Here is a 13804-nt window from a genome sequence, read left to right as displayed (position 1 = left end):
TAATGTTTCTAATTCAACCATATTGCAAGTAGCCTCAGTTCATTCATTTTTACCACTACAGAATTTTCCACTGTATAAATATACCATAATTCATTCACTCTCCTATCAATGTATATATGGGTCATTTTCAAAGCTTTAGCTAGTAGAACAATGTTGCTTTGAACATTCTTAAAAGTGTCCCTGTGGTATATGTGTGCTACAGTGTTTTTAAGGTATATGCTAGAAATGGAAATGCTAGGTGATAGAATATGCCCTCATTCAACTTACAAAGATAAATTGGCAAAAAAACATTTGTAAACGGTTTTAACAATTTAAATTTAACAATTTAAACTCTCCACCAATGTATGCGAGTTCCCACTGCTGTACATTCTTGGGTATCTTTGGTATTATCAGGCTTTCTAATATATGCCACTCTAGTGGATATAAAACAATATCTCATCATGTTCTTACTTTGCATTTCTGTAAAGAAATTTTTTAAGAGTGTATGTCAATTTTTCATCCTGACATATTTCTAAAATATGTTGCTAAGAGGCTACTCTAATTTACATTCCCGCCAACAACATATGGGCTTGTGTTTGTTTCCCAACTACCTCAATCTTTTTGATCTTTGCCAATATAAAAATAGTTCAATGTCATTATCTCTTGTATCTGATTTGCATTTATTTGATTAGGGGGACAATTTAGAGCATACTTGAAATGTACATAAAAGTTATTGGCATTACTTTTTCTATGAACTATCCATTTTTGGGACCATTTTTATAGAAGACTGCTGATCTTTACCTAATTATTTTTACATGACAGATATGTAAATGAAGGTAGAAGAAAAATCAACTTCCTGGTATTCTGTAGGCAGAAATTTTGCATAAACAATATTAAGTAACTAAAATGATGGCTTGCTTTTCTAATAAAGTATGATATCAGTTTTAATAATTTACATCTAAATGATATTCTTACTTAATCACAGTTTTAATACATACTTGATTATTTTTAGTAAAATTTATATAACAATGCATGAAGAACAGCATTCACTAGGATAAAAAAGGTTTACCTTTCGAAAAAGTCTTTGACTTCCACCACCAGCAGATGTTGGATAATAAATGTAAACATTGTGATCTTCTGCACTGACTGGCTTTTCTACAAACGGCTTCTGGAAAACTTCCCCATTTACTTCTACATGATCTTCCCCTTCAATTAGACTGCATTCTATAAATCAAACATAATAGCAAGGAAAATTACACATTGTGTATTATCTAGATTGAGAATTTTTTTAATTTAAATAAAAATTACAAAGAAAAGTAACCTTGGATAAAGTACTGATTTGGTTTTAATTAAAAACACTTATACAAATAATATGTACCAACATTTATGATATATGGCATTGGGAACTACAGTTGTTCTTCAAAACCTTATGGACCTGCCATTTACCACCCCATAGAAATCAAAGTTAGATATGAAACAATGCTTACAAGAAAGATTGAGAAATAACTCTAGAATGCTATCATTTCCTGAAAAACATATGGGATCACCCATATCACAAATACCACAAAACACGAAATTATTTAATTTAAAAAGCAACAGATATGTAGAGTAAGTAAGCAATCCAATCAGAAAGTTAATTTTTTATCTCCAGATAAACAAGAAGTTCTGTTACAGATAATAAATGCTATACCTGTGTATTAATAAAAGTTACTTTAAGGTACAATGAAGTTACACTGTTATCAGCATATTAAATCTTAATACACACAGTTATCTTGCCTTTTTAGACAAAGTTATATATAGCTTACATGCTGTTTTAGGTAACCAGGAAAATGAAGCAAAGGGTATTTTAAAGTATTAATAAATAGTAATATTTCAAAATTCCTAGTCATCAGAAATTTAATTGTGCCATCTCAGCATTAAGTTTCTAATCCTTAATTCAATGGTCATAGATGGATCACTTGTTTATCCCTAATCAATACAAATTTTTGAAAGCACGTAATTTAAAATTTCTTTATGGTTTTCGGAGATATGTCATATATAAGCCAAAGAAAAACAGGATCTATAACTCCTAAATTATCAGTTAGCCTTTTAGCTCAGTATCACATTTTTAACTGAATACAATGCTTGTTTATTTGGATCATAAAAAAAAAAAAAACTGAATAGAATACTTTGAGTTCTTTATAGTCCTTCCACTTAATTATAAGGGGGAAGTGGCTCAAAAGTATGTTGAATGACAGAAAACAGCTTGCTTAAAATCTCTTACAGTTACCTTTGGGATTATTTGGGTCACGGTTCAAAATGGCATAACGAGGAAGTAAAATACCTTCAGCTTGAAGGATACTATATACTTCCCTCCTGCAGAAAAAGAAAAATGAATATCTTAATTATTTTATAGCTGCTTCACAAGTATAACATTGTATGGTTCATAAGTGTATTACTGTTTTACCACTAAAAAAGAAACGTAAATTAAGATTTTTTTATATAAAGAAATATGTCATTTAAAATACTGAAAAAATATATCACAAATATTCAGCAATTAAAACAATGTATGCATAGTATATTAGGTGGCATATTAAAATACTGATTTCTAAAAATTGAGAATGTGAATGTATATAAAGGAATGGTTAAATAAAGTTGCTATATTGCAATGACAGTATATTACCTAACCATTAATACTCTATATAAATTTAATAACATGGGAAAATACTGACAGTATAAGAGAAGAGTTGTCTTAATTTTGTAAAATGTGGGTGCATGAATATATTGCTTTCTATATGAACAAATATTGTAGATGTAGTGGTAGAGTTAAATGTCTTTATGCTTTTATTTTCCTAAAACGAATAGACATTTGTATATATACATATATTTATACTTATAATGCATAAGCATGCATTAATATGCAAACCTAAAAATGTTTTAAAATTTTAGATATTAATGGTGTTAGCATCTAAAAGAATAATGAAAAACAAAATAACTATAGGGCCATATACTTTATAAAGTATTTTCATATATATAATCTCATATTGTAATACTAACACAAAAGACAGAATGCTAGTGAAATTATAAGGGTAATCATCAGAGTGCAACATCAATTAAATGAAATACATTTACATTTTACTATTTCTCTTAGAAACCCATGCTTTTGGATTTCTAAGAGAAATGGTATGCCTGTTAAATGAATGCTAAGATAAATAGTGAAATATTTTTAAAAAATAGTTACACTTTACCATTAAAAATCACCTAGTGATAATGAGTTAAGGCCTAATTTCCTCATCAGTCACATGATAAATTGTTGATCATTTCCATGATTTTAGTAGGATTTGGAAATTAAACAACCTTGGTGTAAGTCCTTGTCCCACTACTTGTAAACTACTTGTGACTTTGGGCAAATTAATTGGTATCTCTAGTTCTCAAGTCTCTTCATCTATAAAACTGGGTATGAATATCTACTTCTAAGAATTATTTCAAGGATACAACAAATTCATGTATATGAAAACACCTGATACCATATCTGCTTATATTTGATACTAAATCAAAGTTAATTTCCTTCCCTCAATTCAGCCAACTTCACCCCTCACTCACCTATCTTGTATGAGATACTGCATATTCAAATCATTGATAACAAATGGATTCCTGAGTTTTGCATAGGCAACTGCTTTGTCCAGTGGAAATCCTAAGAACATATATCATTAACATATTCTGAACAATCTCACGATAAGTTGACATCTATAACTTTATCAAGTTGAATTTAAACCATCTCCCATAAAAGCTGAATTTCACTAGGCATATAACTGCTTTCTATAAAGGCATGGAATAATTCAACAAATAAAACTTGATTTAATGTATACTGTTAAATAAACTTTATTTTCTCCTAATTACTTTGATTGATAAGGCACAGCAAGCCATATATAACCAAATTTAGAGCACTGACGTGTTAGGCACCGTTTACCTATTCAGTCACCTAATAAAGGGCACAACTGCCTCATAAACAAATAGAAATCTCCACATAAATAAGAGTATCACAATCACCTGGTGATTTTTAAAAAATATTCACAACTCTGCCTCTCACTTAAAATATTTTGGTGCTTGTATCTACAAATTAGCTGACAGTTCAAATTCACATACAACAGATATATGCTCAAAATATAAAACACATGAGCAGAATAATGCTTGCAGCTACTTGGTCAATGTTAAAATATCAGAATTAACTACCTAAAATTTCCAGACTTTGCTAAAATTACTAAGTATAATGAAAACAAATCAAATGGCTGATACAGTCTTAAAAAATCTAAAAAAAAAATTAATGATTATATGTCACTCTGTGCTGATAGAAATCTACAATTTTATCCATCAATTCATATTATTCAGAGAGGCAGTAAGCCAGAGGTTAAAAGCATAAACCAGGGTTCAAATTCTGGTTCCATCCTTCATCTGCTATGTGATCTTGAACAAATTTATTTAACACCTCTAAGCCTCTGATTCCTGGCTGTAAATGGGTATTATGTCAGTCTTGCCTAGTAGGGTTTTTGAGGAATTAAATATAAGTGTATACAAAATACTTAACCTAATATGTGTTACAAAAAATGCTGAATAAATGTTAACTGTTATTATTCCTTAAATGACAATATTTTAATGAATATTTTATCTAAGGAAATGCATAAAAGTCAGCATGCATGCATAACTTTAGCGTTTAACTACAGTATACAACAGTACCTGTGAAGACCTGTATTTTATAGCATTACCAGAATAGTTAGAAGGAAGTGTTAAAGCATACTAAAATTAAAACAAAACAAAAATCTACAGTCAATTAAAGACTCATTCCAAAATTCCTTAGTTTCAAAAATTTAAATAAAAATACCCAATACCAACAATCATTTGACCATAAATTATAAATCCTTCAAGTTTTATGAAGATTCTCAGAAGAATTCTTCACTTATAAAGATGTCTCAATGTCTGATTTGAAGTCTCCTAAAATAATTCGGCAACAGTTCGCTGTTTTTGTTGTTAAAGATGAACTTTTTCCCTTATCAAAAGACAGCACATGAGATATAACCTTAGATAGAACCCAGTTTTAATAGGCAAGTAGGTTTTGTAGAGAAAACCATGTGGTAGTAAGGGAAGAACACCTTACCCTCAAGGACAAGCAAATTTTAAGATTCTCTGAAATGATGAACTTCAGTCTATAAAGAAGACCAGGGCCTTGGCTTCTCTATGAAATAATAAAAATCAACATAGGCTGTAGGAGCAAAAAGGGTCTCAATCCTTCTTGGTGAAGGAGATGTTTCTTGAACACCTAACTAAAGTCAGACTTGAACACAGCTGGAGACTATACATATTTTGATAATAGGAATGATATAATATGAACACATTTATAAATGAGTGCAAATCTCTATAATTCTTAGTGAGAAATTCAATTAATTTACAGAATCTTAGATTATAAAATTTCAGATACATGTCTAACAATAATTTTGATTAGTATACATACCATGAAGTACTACTTTACTATAAAGTAATACTGAAGCTTAATTAATATTTCAGTTTGATTATAGAAATCAGCCAGTAAAATCTAAATTCAAATATTAAGTTCTTAAGAAAGAAATAAAGTATAAATATGTATAGGAGAAATGAAAGATCATTTCCTATATGGCAAAAGCATAAGGGATTAAAATACTCAGTAATTTAAGAATTTACCCTAAAAATCCTAGAGTTGCAACCAAAGATACACTTGAGTTCATCAAAATCTTCTTTTTAATAGTGAAACCTGGAAACCATCTAATCGTTAGGATATTGTATACATATGCTATAGTATACCCACACAACGACACACTATAACACCTTTAAAAAAATCAGGTTTTTGAAGAATCATATGGAGAAAAAAATTTCTGGTTAGTGAAAGAAGTTAAATACAAAATTACACATACACTGTAATACTAAATATGTTTCTAAAAATATATACGAAAAACAAGGTTGGTAAGAAATATATCAAATGTTAATATCACTTATCTGAGTAAGTATAATTTTATTTTTCTAATCTACCTAATATTCTACAATATGTATTAGTTTTATAATCAGAGAATAAAGAGTTTCCCTTCCCATTCTTTAATACCTTTAGAATGGAAAGAAATAAGACAATCACATAAAGGCCAGTTTTCCACTGGTTCATTCAAAATAACATCCTCTTCAAATACTACTACTGTAATATATTTAAATAAGGAGATCCGCTCAAGAATTTCCTTCATTGGTTTGGATTTGGATTTCTTTGCCATGGAACATATTCCAACCACAATCTGCCTTTCCGGTGGCTAAAACAAAAAAGAAACAAAAAATCAGGTTGACTTAATAGGAATCCGAAGTATGGCTATATTAAATCTTTTTCAGAAGTAATTGAGCCATGTGATGAAACAATAAAAGTGACACAATAACCCAAAGAAGTCATTTTTTACAATTATATCATTATTATACGTACTTAAAAAATAAGTTTTCTACAACTATTTAAAAAATTTTAAACAAAACATTTTCAGAACATTGTTACTATTTTCTTTCAAATTTTAAATGTAAATACACTTTTAATTGTCCCCAGTAAATTTATTTACCTTCCTCACACCAGAAAGGGGCAAATAAAAGCCAAACCCTATCTAATCCAAGCACAAAGGCCAGTGGGGGTGAGATAAAGAATTCTTTTGATTAAAATAAAATATTGTTCTGACTAAAGCTATAGAGTATTAAACTATTTTTGTAGATTGAGCTTCACTATTAGTTGGTCAACCACGACAACATGGAAGGAAATTCTGGGGAAAGCCACACTGCCAGCAGGGGTGTGGATGCTCCCCGACACCCCAACTTCACACTCTAATACTCCTGCTTAATGGTGGTGGTGTTCATCTCCGGCACCCCTGCTGCAGTTCAGAGTCCGAAACTCAGCCTAAACTAAAAAAGCAGAAAATGGAAATAATTAACTATGAGTACTTCACAGGTTTATAAAATTACTCAAGATTTATTAAAGTCTTTGCATTCAGGTGCTTAGTTTCTATCAAATATATAAAGTGGTGCCCCACTGGGCTCAAATTATATTAGAGTTAGAAAGTTTTACTGGACTTTGCCTAATTATAACTCTAAAAATAAAACCGGATAACATCAGAATAAAATTGTTATTCTTCTTTGGTCTAGAATTATATTCCTTCATTGCTCTAATCATACAAAATTCAATTGGTTCTGGATTTGACTATAAACCCTAACCTCCCTGGGATGTTCCCTTACTTAGTTCTTTCTTGCTAAAAAGCTTTGACATAGCTCCTTATGATGTTCCTAAAGTAGATTTCTTAGACAACAAAAGTACCCTACCTAACACTTCATACTGCTTTACAGTTAAAAAAAAAAAATAAAAGCTAATATGTTAAGCTTTGTTTACTTATTATAGATCTATTTAATGAATATATCTGATCATTGGCTAGTATGAACAGAAAACAGTCATGTTTAAAATGCACAAATAAACCTACATTAAGAAAAAAAAATCCAGTTAGCATGCAGGTGTAGGTAGACAGGCCTCGCTCGCCTCATTCCACAACCATACGAAGGAACACAACTAGCTTAAAGACAAAAAACACCCACAACTGCCTGAAATTACCTAGAACAAACCCAGAACTGTATAGAAGTCTGACAACCAAGGACGTAAAGCAGCTATACTTATCCATATGGGTGGGAGGCCAGGAGACGGGGAGCCTGGGTAGACAGGTTTTGATGTGGCGGCGGCAATCCAGAGGTGGAGAGGTGGCAAAGTTACAGCAGCCAGGGAAACTGGCAGCCTGACATTCACGCATGGTGGATAAAAATCAGGGAGACACCTTGTGAGCGAGTGAGCCCAGCCTCAGGCCAGACTGCACAGTACAGGGTTCCAGTGCTGGGAAAAAGAAAAGTCTTGTAACTTTTGGCTGTAAACCCAGTGAGAGTGGGAATGGCAGAAGACATTGCCACAGAGCCCGGAATGTTGGGAAACCCACCCACCCTGGGAACCACAACCAGGACAGCAGCGGAAGGGGTGCCAGTCTCAGATGGGAAGTAGGTGAAGTGACTAGAAATAGGGCGAGGGCCAAGCAAGCCTCGAGAAGTCAGACAGCAGTGCCACTGTCCCCTCTTCAACACTTCCCCAACACACAGACCACAGTTGCCCACCCTGGAGAAACCTAAGGCTCTGGTCCACACAACTTAACAGGTGCGCTAAAATGGAATCAAAGTAGCTCTACCTGGTACACAGATAAAGGAAGGCTGCCAAAATCAGGAAACAAAGAAATATGGCCCAAATGAAGAAATGGAACAGAAACCCAGAAAAAAAAGTAAGCAATGAGGAGACAGCCAACCTATCAGATGCAGAGTTCAAAACAATGGTGGTCAGAATGTTCAAAGATCTCACTGAACATGGCAAAAGCGTAAGGGAAGAAATGAATGCTACACTAGGGAAATAATGAAAAATCCACAGGAGACCAACAGTGAAGGGAAGGAAGCCGGGATTCTAATCAATGATTTAGAACAGAAGGAAGAAATAAACATTCAACCAGAACATAATGAAGAAACAAGATTTAAAAAAAACATGGAGTGTTTAAGACAACGCTGGGACATCTCCAAAAGGGCTGACATCCAAAACATACGGATGCCAGGAGAAGAGGAAGAGCAACAAACTGAAAACTTATTTGAAAAAATAATGAAAGAAAAATTCCCTAATTTGGTAAAGGAAACAGGCATACAAGTCCAGGAAGCACAGAGAGTCCCAAACAAGTGGGACCCAAAGAAGTCCACATCAAGACACATCACACTTAAAATGTCAAAAGTTAGAGAATCTTAAAAACAGCAAGAGAAAGTTTCCTACAAAAAAGCTCCCATGAGAACATTAAACTGAACAAAACAAAGAACATTAAAATGACAACAAATTCACAACTATCAACAACTGAATCTAAGAAACAAAAACAAACTAAGCAAACAACAGGAATAGAATCAAAGATATGGAGCTTATGTGGAGGGTCATCAGCTGGGAAGGAGAAGGGGAGAGATTGGGGGAAAAGGTAAAGATATTTAGAAGCATAATTTGGTAGGTACAAATAGACAGGGGTTGTTAAGGACCGTATTGGCAAGGGAGAAGCCCAAGAACCTACGTGCATAACCCATGGTCATGAACTGAGGAGAGGAAATGCTGAAGGGAAGGGGGAAACTGAACAGAGGGGGAGCAAAGGGGGAACATCTATAACACCATAATCAATAAATTATACTTTAGTTTTTAAATATATTTTGACTATGCTATTATACTTGTCCCATTTCCCCCCTTTAATCCCCTCCACCCTATAACCCCCCCTCCCACCAGCATTTCTTACTTCATGTCCATGGGTTATACAAAAAGTTCTTTGGCTTCTCCATTTCCCATACGATTCTTAACCTCCTCATCTATTATGCTTCTTAATCCTAGTACCTTTTTGCCCATTCTCCCTGCTCCCCTTACCTGCTGATAACTCTCGATGATCTCTATTTCTGTGAATCTGTTCCTGTTCTAGTTGTTTGCTTAGATCATTTGTTGATTGTTGTGAGGTTATCATTTTATTGTTCATAGTTTTGATCGTCATCTTTTTCTTAGATAAGTCCCTGCAACATTGCATATAATAAGGGCTTGGTGATGATGAACTCCTTTAACTTGACCTTATCTGGGAAGCACTTTATCTGCTCTCCCATTCTAAATGATAGCTTTGCTGGGTAGAGTAATCTTGGATGTAGGTCCTTGCCTTTCCTGACTTGGAATACTTCTTTCCAGCCCCAACTTGCCTGTAAGGTTTCTTTTGAAAAATCAGCTGATTGTTTTACAGGAAGGAACTCCTCTGTAACTGTCTCCTTTTTTCTTGCTGCTTTTAAGATTCTCTCCTCTTTAATCTTGGGTAATGTAATTATGATGTGCCTTGGTGTGTGCTTCCTTGTGTCCAAATTTTTGGGACTCTCTGAGCTTCCTGGACTTCCTGGAAGTCTATTTCCTTTGCCAGCTTAGGGAAGTTCTCCTTCATTATTTTTTCAAAAACTTTTCCATTTCTTGCTCTTCCTCTTCTCCTTTTGGCACTCTTATGATTCCGATATTGGAACATTTCAAGTTGTCTCAGAGGCTCCTAAGCCTCTTCTCTTTTTTTGAACTCGTTTCTTCATTGTGTTCTGGTTGAATGTTTATTTTTTCCTTAGCTCTAAATCATTGATTTGAGTCCTCATTTCCTTCCTGTCACTGTTGGTTCCCTGTACATTTCATTTACTTCGCTTTTCATAGCCTTCACTCTTTCCTCTATTTTGCAACCATACTCAACCATTTCTGTGATCATCCTAAATACCAGTGTTTTGAACTCTGCATCTGATAGGTTGTCTATCTCTTCATCTCTTAGTTCTGTTTGTGGAGCTTTGATCTGTTCTTTCATTAGGACCGTATTATTGTCTCAGTGCACCTGTTACATAGTGAGGGGTGGAGCCTTAGGTATTTGCCAGGGAGAAGCAACCCATGTGGCTGTGTTATGGCACTATATGTGGGGTAGGGGTCCCAGAGGGAACAATGCCGCTTGCTGTGCTCTCTGCTGGCTTTGTTACTTGCTCTGCTACCCACAAGCAAATTGGGTCCTTCTGGTGCTGATTCCAGGGTGGGTGGGTTTGTGAACATTCTAGGACCCTGTGGGTCTCTCCAATGAACTCTCCTGTGAGGCTTGGAGTTTCTCCAGCTGCCACAACCCCCGCACGTTTTTTATCACCAGAGGTTTTTGAGGCTTTATTTCCCTGTGCTAGAACCCTGGGTTGCACAGTCTGTCTTGCTCCCCAGTTGTTCCTCCCCATTTATCTACATGCAAATGTGGGACCATCTGGTCCTCCAGGCACCTCCTTGCTATGCATAATCTCTGCCAGGGCTGCTTGTCTCTGCCTTTCCTACCAGTCTGGATGAATGTTTCTTCTTTAATTCCTTGGTTGCCAGACTTCTATACAGTTCAATTTTCTGGCAATTTTTTGTTTTTAACTTTGTTGTTGTCCTTCTTTTGGTTGTGCAAGAAGACAAAGTGTATCTGCCTATGCCTCCATCTTGTCCCAAAGTCTCAAGATGATTATTTATCTAAAATATACGTTAAAATAAATAAAAATAGAACAGATGGGATGTTCAATCTGGAAAAAAAAAGGAAAAAAAGCCCTGGGTGGTATGGCTCAGTGGATTAGTGCCAGCCTGTGAACCAAAGGGTCACTGGTTTGATTCCTGATTAGGGCACATTCCTGGGTTATGTATGGGCCAGGTCCCCTCTGAGGGAGTGCACAAGAGGCAACCACATACTGATGTTTCTCTCCCTCTTGTTCTCCTTCCCTTCTCCTCTCTCTAAAAATAAATAAATAAAATCTTTAAAAGAAATGAAAAAAACAATTACAGAATTTTCCTACTTAGGTAAAGCCTTATAAGAATGAAAATAATTTAAAAAACACATCTAAGTTATTTTGTTAGATATAATGTCTAAATGAAATTCTTTGAAATCTCAATAACAGAAGAATGATCTGGAACCAATTGTTTTATCAATCTGTAGGTCAAATGAGCCATATCAAGCTCCTCAAAAGTGATTAACTACACATTCTGAATGTAAACTCAATTTAAGTAGTATCAATATTGCAAGAACTATATTACGCACTGAAGAGTTAAGATATACAGAAACTATCTGCCCTCAAAGTAGTTTGAGTCTAAGGGGGGACAGAGTAATAATATAGTATATTATGATCAGTGAAATAAAATATATATGTCAACGTACAGAAATAGTACCAAGAAGTGTTCAAATCTCAAAGGGAAAAGAACAAGGAGAGGGGGAAGAGGGAGTTACAGGAAATCTAATCATGGTTTTGAAGAATAAAAAACAATTCATTAGGCACCCCAAAACGAGAGCATTGCATAGAGATACAGGAGAGCATACAACAACAAAGAGGCATGATAAAACATGGACTAACTGGGAAATAAAACTTTGATATTGCTAAAACATAAAAGGCAAAAGGGATGAGAGAGGGTACGGTTCTAGATGCAGGCGAGAGGAAAAAAGTCTTTACATGTAAAATGACTTGATCTACCAGTTGCGTTAAAAACTCTAAGAAAAAGGGTAAGTGTAGTAGAAGCTGTGCCAATAGTACTTTCCAGTCTAAGTCAGCCAGAGAAGCTCTGTTATTATGCTTTACCTACTGGTCTTCTAGATAAGACTTCAGATAAAAAAAAGGGTGTGGCTGGTATGAGAAGCTTAAAAGTCATTATTTTTTTTGTGGAGTGAGGTGGGTGATGGGGTAGGTTTTATACTAGTGACAGTCTGACTTGCACTTCAGATATATGTAATTGCACTGTAGAAGTTGTTGCTAAATGACTACAAAAAAAATTAGAATCATCTAATATGTATTTTGGTTTGTCTTTACTACTTTTATGAAGTACAACAGAGTTTTGTTTTAAAACAAAATTACCTTTCCAACTAAAAATATAAGAAACACAAACATAGTACAAGTTAATTGGGTAAAGAAATCTCTACTTGTAAGCGAAAACAAAGTCAAGTAAGAATAACGTAACTATAACTAAATTAACATGATAAATGTGTCATTCCTAAAGATCCAACATGGATATATAATCTAATAGATCAGACCAGGAAGTGAACAGAACTCACATACACTCATACACACATAATCAGTAGGTATGTAAGACAGTCAGTCTTTCCTTTTAGCCACACAATGTATATATTTCTCATAAATATGGATTATCTTCTGGTCTACCACCACCTGTGTTGACAACAAGACAAACTTAATAAAGCTGGTTAAGTAGTCCTACTCTGGTACCTTTGAAATTATTTCCTTCTACTTTAGCTTGAAATAATTGCTATGCACTTCTACATATACAAGAAACCCTTTTGAATTATGGCCACATTTTCTAGCCAGTCCTGTGTTTTACAAGGCGTATCAATGAAAGACACTATAATAGGCATCATTAAACAATCTAAATGTCTGACCCCTAAATGTAGTTCTTGACGTATCATAAATCAGTGTCATTCGTGGAACAATGTTTTTCCAGTTTAAAATATTTCCAGCAAATTTCTATATGAAAAAAATGTCTTCACAATCTCAGACAATAGTATTAATTCACCTTAACAGTGATCAGTAAAACACCTATCCTGTATTGGTCTTCTCTTGCCCAAAAAACAGTAACAACAAAAAATACCAACTTACAGACTCATCCTCCTCCTCCTCATCTTCATCTGCATGGTGGAAGAAATGTCGATAATTACCAGGGTTGATTTCTGTATCTTCAGGTCCAACAAAGAATCTGGGGGCTTCACTCATTTTATTTCATTTGATGTAGGTTACAATTTAAATGTATTATACTAAACTTTCTTCTACATAAACAGAATCAGAAGAATGCATTCTCTGTCTACCAGTTGACACAGGTCTGTTACAGCATGTTTCTGCTCACACGGTCACTTAAATTGTGAGGACAGTTAGTTGGCACATGTTCTTTCGTACTCAGATATCATTGCTTCATTGTTGATGCAGTGTAAAAAACAAGATAGTGAGGTTATTGCTTCAGCCAGATGATTCAGCAATCCTTTTACCTAAAATGCAATAAAAAGTTAATTTATATGAAGTTTATAAAATCTGAACCAATAACTTGATACATACCTTCAAAGTGAAAAGCTATTTCTTCCATAAAATTAAAGAAATTAAGAATCTGATCTTCAATTATATACATCTTTGAAACTTGACAAACTGATACAAAATAACACAAAAATTACAAACTAAAGTTCTCAAGTCCAAAATTATCTAACAAATT

The 13804-nt window shown here is 34.1% G+C and overlaps 1 protein-coding gene across 15 annotated transcripts in view; it reads right to left on the bottom strand.

Annotated features, from left to right (window-relative positions):
* Nucleotides 1-13804, bottom strand: part of PPIP5K2 (diphosphoinositol pentakisphosphate kinase 2) — a 65764-nt gene that overhangs the window by 45910 nt on the left and 6050 nt on the right. For all 15 annotated transcript variants that reach the window (XM_028531613.2, XM_028531645.2, XM_028531589.2 and 12 more), the window contains exons 2-6: nucleotides 13204-13586; nucleotides 6086-6281; nucleotides 3562-3652; nucleotides 2249-2334; nucleotides 1049-1203 (exon numbers count right to left, since the gene is read on the bottom strand). In XM_028531613.2, coding sequence (XP_028387414.1) covers nucleotides 1049-1203; nucleotides 2249-2334; nucleotides 3562-3652; nucleotides 6086-6281; nucleotides 13204-13317 — 642 coding nt within the window. In that variant the 5' untranslated portion in view covers nucleotides 13318-13586. The remainder of the gene's footprint in view (nucleotides 1-1048; nucleotides 1204-2248; nucleotides 2335-3561; nucleotides 3653-6085; nucleotides 6282-13203; nucleotides 13587-13804) is intronic.

The sequence above is a fragment of the Phyllostomus discolor genome, chromosome 3 (genome assembly GCF_004126475.2).
Source record: "Phyllostomus discolor isolate MPI-MPIP mPhyDis1 chromosome 3, mPhyDis1.pri.v3, whole genome shotgun sequence".
Classification (NCBI taxonomy): Eukaryota; Metazoa; Chordata; class Mammalia; order Chiroptera; family Phyllostomidae; genus Phyllostomus; species Phyllostomus discolor.
The sequence above is the reverse complement of the archived record's forward strand: the minus strand, read 5'-3'. Positions and strand labels throughout refer to the sequence as shown.